Source organism: Corylus avellana, chromosome ca4 (genome assembly GCF_901000735.1).
Source record: "Corylus avellana chromosome ca4, CavTom2PMs-1.0".
Taxonomy (NCBI): Eukaryota; Viridiplantae; Streptophyta; class Magnoliopsida; order Fagales; family Betulaceae; genus Corylus; species Corylus avellana.
The window spans coordinates 25405789-25415920 of NC_081544.1; the positions used below are offsets into that span (position 1 = coordinate 25405789).

Genomic DNA, 10132 nt, shown 5'->3' on the forward strand with positions numbered 1-10132 from the left:
AAGTTTCTCCGGAATAAAAAAGAAAAAAACACAATTTCATTGAAGTTAGACAGACACTGACCAATAATATATATAAATGACAATTAGGAGATGGCGCTCTAGACATTGTTGGACGTACGAGTGACGACAAAACGTACAAAATCAAGCCTGCAGGAAGATATACATGTCGAACAGGCACAGCAAATGAATTGGGTTGGCAGTTGGCACGTTAAGTCAAGAAGTCAAGCTCCGAGTAAACGTCAACGTCGTTTAGCCCCGTCTTTAACGCGGAAAAGAACGTACCCTCCAGTGAAACGATGGCGTGACAGAACCGGTGAAATAGACGTATATTAGTATATATATACATGACAAATGTGTCGTTAATCAATTCGGTTTTCCTAATGTCCGATTCCAACCATGACAAACGAGGTACAACAGAGTATATGGGACCCATTTAACGTGTAGGACCAGGTGGCCGGGTTTCCTTCCCTCTTAATTATTTTGCTAAGCTACTGTTTCGCCATATGACGCGTCGTGGATCATGTAGGGTAGTCGTTTTTTTTGTTTCTTGAGATATATATATATATATATATATATTTTGTTTCTTGATGAATAAGAAATTCATAAAGAACTCGACGCTCATGTTGATTGTTAGCTGATGATAGATCTTTAGGGTTACTTTAAGGATTCATTCCAATATTCGTGTGATGTATATGAAATCAGATTACCATGCAGTCTGCATACGTTGCCTATATATGGAAAAGAAAAGAAAAGAAAACTGAATAAATGGATCAAGTAACAAAAAGTTGTAAGTGTTTCGTATGGAGAAAAGTAAATAAGAAAGTGCCAAACAATTATCATCATGTGTTTTTCTCTCGTTATTCTTAAATAGCTCTTTAGATTCTAGTTTTAAAAACAAGTTTCATTTGCTTTTCCTATTTTCTTTCAAATCCTTCCATCTCTGTATATACCTCCATGTTTTTTATTAACAAAATCCTTTTACTATTCCAATTATGTCCCAGCAAAAAAAATTACTAAGAAGAAAATTAAGGAGAGAAGCATTTGGGGCTAAGAGCGGGTTTGAGCCCATGAGCACCCTTGGCAAGCCCAACCCAACCATCCTTTCCTCACCCTTGGCCGACTCAACTACCCCTTCAATTCCCCCTCCCCCTCCGCAACCAGTCACCTTGCGAATATACAAAAATCGAGAGTGGTGGTGAAAATTATGTTTGTACATGAGCGGTTGTCAACCGTAATTAACTGTTAACTGCTATTAATTGTTATTTACATATGCAGATGGGTATAGCAATTTTGAATGCATATAGCAATTTTAAGATAAGCAAACATAGAGACATACCCTTAATTTGTACACACACATAAACAAATTTACTAAATTGACGTCATTGTGGACATCTTTGATTTGGTGGTTGAAGGTAGCCGTTGTTTCTCTTGACTGCTGCATTTGATCGAGAAAGAGAGGGTTTCTCTTGAATCCTTAATGAGACTGTTTGGTTGTGTGCGGACGTGCTCATTGTAATTTGTGGGTTATTTATGAGAAAAGTTGATGTGTCACATTTCTATTAAAGGCTATGTAGAAGAAAGGTTTTACACCATATCTAAAAAGAGTAATTCTAAGTGGCCTACTTGTGTCCTACTAATTAAAAATAATGTGGCTATTAAAATCACCATTGAGCTTATGATTGATCATTATTGAATTTTGATCAAATAGAGATTTTAATAGCTACATTATTTTTAGTAGGACACAAGTAAGCCACCTAAAATTACTCATCTAAATAGAATGGGCTCTCTATTTAGCATACCAACATATTATCATAATGACTATATATATGCTAAGAATAATACTATACATCATCCCCCATCCACCCATCCTCCAAAACCTATGTGGCGTGTTCTCCCACAACATTTGTTGGAGACCATGCCACATAGGCTTTGGGAGGATGGAAGGTGATGAATAGACTTATTCGTATACTAAATAGTTTAATATATATATTAACTATAGTCAACTATACTTCCCTAATTGGCTCCTTAGTATATATTAACTAACTAATTAATATGTTAGTTTATTAACTAAATAGTTAATTAGTATGTGAAAACTTATATACATATACACTAACATATATATTAACATATTAGTTACTAACTAATTGACTAATTAGCATACTAACATATTATCATAGTTAATATACTTACTCTTCAAAAAAAACTATAGTTACTATAATTATTACTTTATAACTATAAATAGTTAGTGTACTATTTAGTACACTAACTATTTATAGTTATTCTGTCCACAAGAAAATAAAAGCTATCTATAGTTTTTAAGTAACAAGTATAGTAACTATAGTTAGTGTGTGACTATGACGATGCTTCTTTGGCTAACATCCTTCTAATGGTCATTGTTGTTTTCAAGTGGGAGTTCAGATAGGTTCGTCTTAATCTGTACCTATTTTGTTTGTATAACTATTTTGTGTGGCCCATTGAGTGAATGAAGTCACTTGTTTGACCCATTTCATATCATTTGTATATTACATTGTTTTAGTTTGTTTTGGGTCAGTTGTTGAGGAGCTTGTCCCTTTTTCGGTTTTAGGATTGTCTACTCTCTCTTTCTTTCGGATCAGGAGTGGGAAGAATCTTACCTTGTAACATTTTTCCTTATTTAATTAGAAATCATAGATGAACAACAAATCATAAAGAGAATTAAATGATCAGACATTAACAACAAGTGGTTTTATTCAAGAACATGCTGTCACACAAATCCTAAAAGGAATGAAATCCGACAATTGAATTTTCAAGGTCCAATCAAACATGCCTTTAGAAAGGCCACTACAATTTCTCTTTATTAAACACATATACTCCTATAACTTCCACCGACCAAAGTAACAAACTTAATTCATGCATGTATATTGCATTGCACGCAAACTAGAAAGCCAAGTATTGAAATTAATTCTTTATTACACAGCAATTGTCTCTGCTTTTTCTTCCTCATCCTCCCCTGTCAACTCCTCGAGCGATTTACCCCTAGATTCAGGCACCAAAAAGGTTAAAAATATACCCAATACGTTGGTCGCATCGAGCACAAGGAGTGCATTTTTCACTCCAATACCAGGAGGGTACCCTGCATCTGTTTTAGCTGGGTTACTGTCTTCAGCAGCATACAAAAACCCAAATGCACCAATAATTGCTCCTACCTTCCCAGATGCGGCTGATATTCTATGACAAGTAGACCTTACCCTAGCAGGAAATTAAAATTTTCTGCTGGCACAATAATGACAAAAATGTTTTATGTTGAAACAAACACAACTTAGTATTTTTCCTTAAAGTTTATATTATCCCTATTAATGATTCCTCAATTCATTTCCAAGAGAAAAAGCATTGATCTCTTCAAAAATTAATAGGTTTGACATGAACATCTGAAATTAATTAATAGGTTTGACATTTGAGTGATGATTTAAAGAGCTTAACATTGAGGGAAGAATCCTCCCCCAACTCTTCCTGTCTACCCTCCCTTCTTTTTATTTTTTTATTTTTTATCTTTTAATAATACAGTGGTGAGTCACCTTACAGCAGTTTCTGTTTGTCTTCTCTAAATTTACTTTCAACAGCAATGTAGGGGATGGAGTTTTTTTTTTTTTTTTAAAACAAATTTGGACGGAAGCAATTTTTCATTGTATCTATGATATTGTTTTGTTAAGGCAACATTCTTTATTTTTATGAAATGAATTGAGAAAAAACATTGATATTTAAAAAAAAAATTAATATTTGTTAAAATTCTTGTTTACTATCTTTTGTTTTCTTCTCACAAAATATTAAAAAAAAAAATTAACAAATAATTCAAACACAAAACATTCATAAAAATAAGAAAATATTAATAGAACACTTTTTTTTTTTTTTTTTAACGTACAAAAATAAAAAGTAGTCTATTGAAAGAAATAGCAATTGTAATTTGTAGTGGATCGAGTTAAATGGGTAACCTAGCTAACCCAAACCAGCAGCCGAGCCCTTATGAAACGGGTTCAAAATCAACTATGTGAAGATTTTTTCATCCAGATAAAGTTTGGGCAGAATTTCATATTTGGTGAATTTAATAATTTGTGTTAATTTGATTTAAAATTTTACTATAAACTTGTTAGTATATATACATGAATATAAATATATAACTTAATTAAATAAAATTTTTGCAGTTCAAGGAATAACGTTGACAGTATCTGATTGGATTTGGGGAAAACATTAAAACCCATATCGAGCATGGATTGTCTTATTAGTCAAACAGGCCGGCCAGTTTTTTGTGTTGATTTACAGCGGCTCAATCCTACCTGATGGCTGATAGCCTGATACTCCCCTTTCCTCGTCAAATCTCAATTACCTTTATAAAAGAACTAATATTGGACTAGTCAAATATATTTTTTAATAAAAAAAAATGGTTAGAACTCATAAAAACCATCGCATATTAAAGGAGAGTGCATGAATAGTCATGCAGGTTTGGCTTAATTTTTTTTTTTTTATAATTAAAATAATAAAATATTATATTTTATTATTTGAAAATATTAAATCAATCATGCGTGGGTATGCCCGTCGTTCCCTTTATCATCACTCCTAAAATGACACATGAGTCACGGCTAATATTGACATTGTTAAGAGGTTGAGTTGATAGATTTGAAATATCTTGCTAGAAAAGATCAAGTGGCCAGGAAGGTCGAAGAACAATCGATGCCAAAAACCCTAACAATCATTCGACGCGTGCTTTGAACATTCAACAACTGTTTATATGCAATTAAAAATCGACACCTCAACTTATCATGTACGTGCATGAGAGCCTTTATATATATTCATCATTTACGACCCTTTGCTTCATTTGGACGCACCCTTGCCTTAAAAAACCTTGAGGGAGAGAGATAGTGAATTTTGGGAAGGGAATGAAAATTTCTTGAAGGTTTATGCTCAAGAGTAGGTAACCTCTTAGCTTAAACTCGTTTTTGTGTTGCTGTTAGCTTATGAACTTATTGTTTAGCCACTATTTACTTTCATTTACGTAGTTTAGTCAAGTGGTTTTATCCAAGAGTTGAATTTTCAAGATCCAATCAAAAATGCCTTTAGAAAGGCCACTACAATTCGCCTTTATTAAACACATATACTTCTTTATATAACTTCCACCGACCAAAGTAACAAACTTACTTCATGCATGTATATTGCATTGCACGCAAACTAGAAAGCCAAGTATTGAAATTAACTCTTTATTACACAGCAACTGTCGCTCCTGTTACTACCTCATCCTCCCCAGTCAACTCCTCGAGCGATTTACCCTTGGATTCAGGCACCAAAAAGGTAAAAAATATACCCAATACGTTGATCCCAGCGAGCACAAGGAGTGCATTTTTCACTCCAATACCAGGTGGGTACCCTTTATCTGTTTGATCTCGGTTACTGTTTTGAGCAGCATACAAAAACCCAAATGAACCAACAATTGCTCCAGCTTTCCCAGCCGCTGCTGATATTCCATGACAAGTAGACCTTACCCTTGCTGGGAAAATTTCGGCCGGCACAATAAATGTTGTGGAATTTGGTCCAAAGTTGGCAAAAAAAAAGGTGAGCGAGTACATCACGAGGAATCCAGCATGGTTGCCCGGTCGCTTCCAATGATTGTAAGGGATAGCAAGCGCAAACATGAAGACAGACATGAAGAAGAAACCCATCAATTGTATTGCAAATCGTCCCAACCGATCAATGAAGGCCACTGTAAACCAATACCCAGGCACGACACCGCAAAATGTTATTATTGTTTGTGCCCTTGCAACCTTGTAAAGCTCATCAATTGCGCTCATTCTCTCTGCCTTTGGCAACCAACCAATTGATGAGAAGATATCCTTCTGGAAAAGGTTTTGACTATAGAAGGTAATGTCCAACAAAAACCAACAAGTAGCAGTTCCAACCAAGTGAAGCCCGTGGCGTTTCGCAAATTCCTTAGAGAATAAACCATATGCTTCCTGACTAATTAGCATGTCTACCTTCTGTTGTTCTGGTTCGATCTCGACCTGTAGTACCTTAGACATGTCTGCTGCTGCCTGTTTTGCATTCTTGGCTACCAGAGCGGTGTAACGAGCTGTCTCAGGCATTTTCATGCGCCAGTAGTAGGTAAGGGCGGCCGGGATGGCTCCAAACATTAGGACTATGCGCCAAATGTAATCAGCTTGTCGTGGCAAGGAGGCTGCTGCATCAACATAATATGGAGGAGCAGGGTATTTGTTCTTGAACGCGCTTGAAACGACTAAAGCAATAATCCCACCAAATAAAAATCCAAACCCTTGCATGGCAAAAACCGCGGCGATAAACCCGCCGCGAGTCCTTTTATTAGCGTATTCGGACATGATTGTAGCGGAAAGAGGATAGTCTCCACCAATGCCGAAGCCAAGCCAGAACCGGAAGAAACAAAGCGTGGTGATAACACCGTTCGCTGTGTTTCCAAAGGAGAGTCCTGAGGCAATAGAGCAAACTACCATGAGAAGAAGGGTTACACCATATACCTTCTTACGGCCCAATTTGTCACCAAGCCAGCCAAAGAAGAGCTGCCCAGCCAAAGTGCCACAAAACGCAACACCATTAACAGCAGCTTGAATATTGGCGGGCAAGGTACCCGGCTTTGGTAAGCTATCATCTCTGTAGTATATGCGACCAAGTAACTTGGTCACGAGAGAGATGCATAAGAGATCATATGCGTCGGTGAAGAATCCCATTCCAGTGATTACAATTGCTGTGAAATGGTACAATTGGGTTTTTGCAGTATCCAGTGTCTCAAGCACTTTCAATTTTTCTCTAGCCATGGTTGAATCTTACAGCCTTGGTATTTTCTACTTTCGTTGCCAAAATTTTCTGCGAAGCAACGAAAATGGGTCTCAAAATCTCATTAAGATCCACGAAAAGGGGAAAAAAAAAATCAATTAATTCCCAGAAAGGCTCATGATTATTAGGAAAAGATTTAATATTACAGGGATCGAACCAAAAATTTTCATTTGAAGAGGCCAAAATATAAATGAGAGGCCAAAATTAATTTTGATGAAGGTCGAATTTAATTTCTAAGCTTAAACACACACAGATGAGAGAGAGAGAGAAATTCTAAAAATCCATGGGGGTCATGGCTCTCTTCGATGCCCGTCGGTTTAATTATGGAGGAATGATAGGGACCTAACTTTTTTGCCCAACAAAAGTCCAACTTTTGCTTTATTTATTTTTAAAAAATAAAATAAAATAAAAAATGGAAAAAATGTTTAAAGCAACCCTATCTATTTTTTGTCTTTCTTTTATTTGGTATTTTTTTAAAAATGAAAAATGGTATTTTTTTCATAATAATGTCATTTTTTTTAAGAAAATGTCATTATTATGAAGAAAAATACTATTTTTCATTTTTTTAAAAAATACTAAATAAAAGAAATGCCAAAAATAGATAGGGTTGCTTCAGACATTTTTTCCATTTTTCATTTTGGTTTTTTTAGAAAAAAAATAAAAGGTAAAAGTTGGACTTTTGTTGGACAAAAAAGTTGGGCCTTTAGCATTTCTCTTAATTATGAAAGAAATTTCTCATAAGGTGTACGTGGTCCACTGGTCATAAGCCACATGTATTTGGCGTGAATTAATTAAACACTAACCAAGGGTGGTGCTTGATAATTTATTACAAATAAGGAAATTATTTATGAATTTTTAATTGGAATCAAGTTTTGTTCCTTGATATGAGGAATAAATAAAGTAATATTCTAATTTATATTCCCCACCTAACCTATAAATAAAGAGTGTGTATTATGTCAATATAAACAAAAGAAGGCAAAGGTTAGAAGAAACCTCTTTTTAAATCAAGAGCAAGTTTGAACGAACATGGCTTGAGGTATATCTAAATTATTTTCCGTTGAATATTTTGGCCATGAGATATAATGGTTTCCAATAGGCTTTGATGAATATTCTTCGATGCTTTTTTAACAGGTTCTCGATCTATTGATTTCCGGTTCTAAATTGTTTTGGGTATATTAGTGAGTAATAATTTTTAGTGTTAATTCTAATTGTGAAAATTTCAGGGATTTAGATAAACAATAAACATTAGTAATTTCTTTAGATTTTTTTTTTTTTTTTTTTGTGTCACTAAAATCATTTTCATGACCAAAACTGTTTTATTTTGAAACAAATACAACTTAGTATTTTCCTTAAAGTTTATAATATCCCGGACTAATAATCATATATATGATATGTATATAACTCTCCCTCTCTCCCATTCCACCAAAGAAATCAAGGACAAGTAAAACAAAAAAACCAAAACAATAAAGATATCCATGAAGTACACTACTAGTGTTACATTAAAGTGGAAAACAGGAAGCCGGCCAGTTTCAAGTATTAAGTATAACTATTCGTGGTTTACGTGCGATTGCAAGTATTCAGGGTTTACTCTTTAGAAATGGGTTCGTTCCATGTTAAAAAAACAAAAAAAGTACAAAGCATATAACCTTACAAAATTTTCAAAAGGAGGAGCAAGAAAGAGAAGGAAACTGACCTGCAGCTTCTTGAATTTGCTCGAGCAGAGAGAGATGGAAGAGTGTGGCTGTGTTGTGGGTAGAGATGACAATGAGAAGAGTAGCCAGCTATATAGAAAACCCAATTCACCTGCCCCATGTTAGAGCAAATGTCACCTGCATTTAGTCAGGTCATAACCATATATAAGTCAACTACACCATTTCTTCCTAACACTAATGTTATACAAATTACATACAGAATTTCAAACAAATCTACTTTCCGAGGAGGAGTACTGTTCAGATTAACATTTATATAATTATGTAAAAATTGACCAAAAAAAAAAAATTATTCCACGACATGGGGAGGCTCACCTAATGTCGTGTGCAACGAAGACAGGCATCTTTTAATAGGCATTATAGACATGGCGTGTGTAGCTTGAGGTCCATTATTTGTTTTGTACACGAAATAAATTAATACAAAGATGATAAAATATTTATTGCAGAAAGTTCGACTCTTGAAATATGAATTATCAATTCTATTAGTATTAGTCACTTTGGGTTCCAAAGATGCCCTGATGAGATTGAGTCACCACTATATGTGGGCTTCTTCTCATCTTCTCAATATGGGACCCGAGTGTTACAAAGTCCTCGTCAAGACTAAGTCATGCAGTGCTCCAGTACCACATGAGTTGATGTTATTAGGTAGCTCTCATACCATTTGTAATGGCCTAAAAAAAAGCGCTAGTCACATCTGCACTATTACCCCAAAATGATTAGTTAATTTGGAGCTTCCTTAATTAGAATTCATTATAAAGTCCAATTTCACCTAGTAATTAATTAGGCAATGAAGGACTTAGCACCCATGATTATCTTTATAAACCACTCACTTTATATGATTTTCTTCTTATTTTCTCAATATGGAACCGAAGTGTTACACAGGTAGAATAACTTCAGTTGATCTTCCCCGACTACCATTCTAAATATATAGAAAATAAATAAATAAATAAAAGCAGTCCATTTGCCCCAAATTTGCTTCATCGGAGCTTGGTTTCTTAATTTTATTCTCCTTTCATGAAGAAAAATGCAATTTACTATGTACATCTGCAAATTTATTTATTATTTTTCACTATATCAGCTCTGGGTTCAGAGCATCAAGTAATTTCATTGGATTTATAATTGAAGGAAAAAAACCAAAAATGGATATATACACATATGGCCTTTTGATGATCATTTTTCACATGATTAATGACGTACTAAGTGAGGCTAAATAAGCCAGCAAATCGTACGTTTGGATAGCAGCAGGCTGTCTAACTAAACTGGTGAAATTCACATGCTGCATCGTTCCAAATGTTTACATATATAAAAATTGTTGGATAATGGATTATATTATATATATTCTAGATGAAGAAACTGCCACCAAAACGAATATTCCTTTTTTCTTTCTTAAAACGATTACGTGCACTAGCACCAAAATTATTAAAATGTATTGACCCCGCTTGATGGTTTAATTTGCTTGCAGGTGATATTATACAAACTAATTAATTACAAATAACACAAAAAATAAAAGGAAAAACTTCACTTAATCCCCATAACTTTCATCACTTTAATTTGCAATTACTCCTCCAAAGTTTAAAAACTTTCATTTATCG

At 34.4% G+C, this 10132-nt stretch overlaps 1 protein-coding gene across 1 annotated transcript; it reads right to left on the reverse strand.

The window, feature by feature from the left end:
- Nucleotides 1-5199: 5199 nt before the first annotated feature.
- LOC132179837 (low affinity inorganic phosphate transporter 1-like) lies at nucleotides 5200-6812 on the reverse strand. The gene has a single exon (XM_059592622.1). The coding sequence runs from the start codon at nucleotides 6810-6812 to the stop codon at nucleotides 5232-5234; it is 1581 nt and encodes a 526-aa protein (XP_059448605.1). The 3' UTR covers nucleotides 5200-5231.
- Between the last annotated feature and the right edge of the window lie 3320 nt (nucleotides 6813-10132).

Bases quoted from the DNA above. Each gene is read 5' to 3' on its own strand.
- LOC132179837 (XM_059592622.1), bottom strand. From the start codon at position 6,812: ATGGCTAGAGAAAAATTGAAAGTGCTTGAGACACTGGATACTGCAAAA.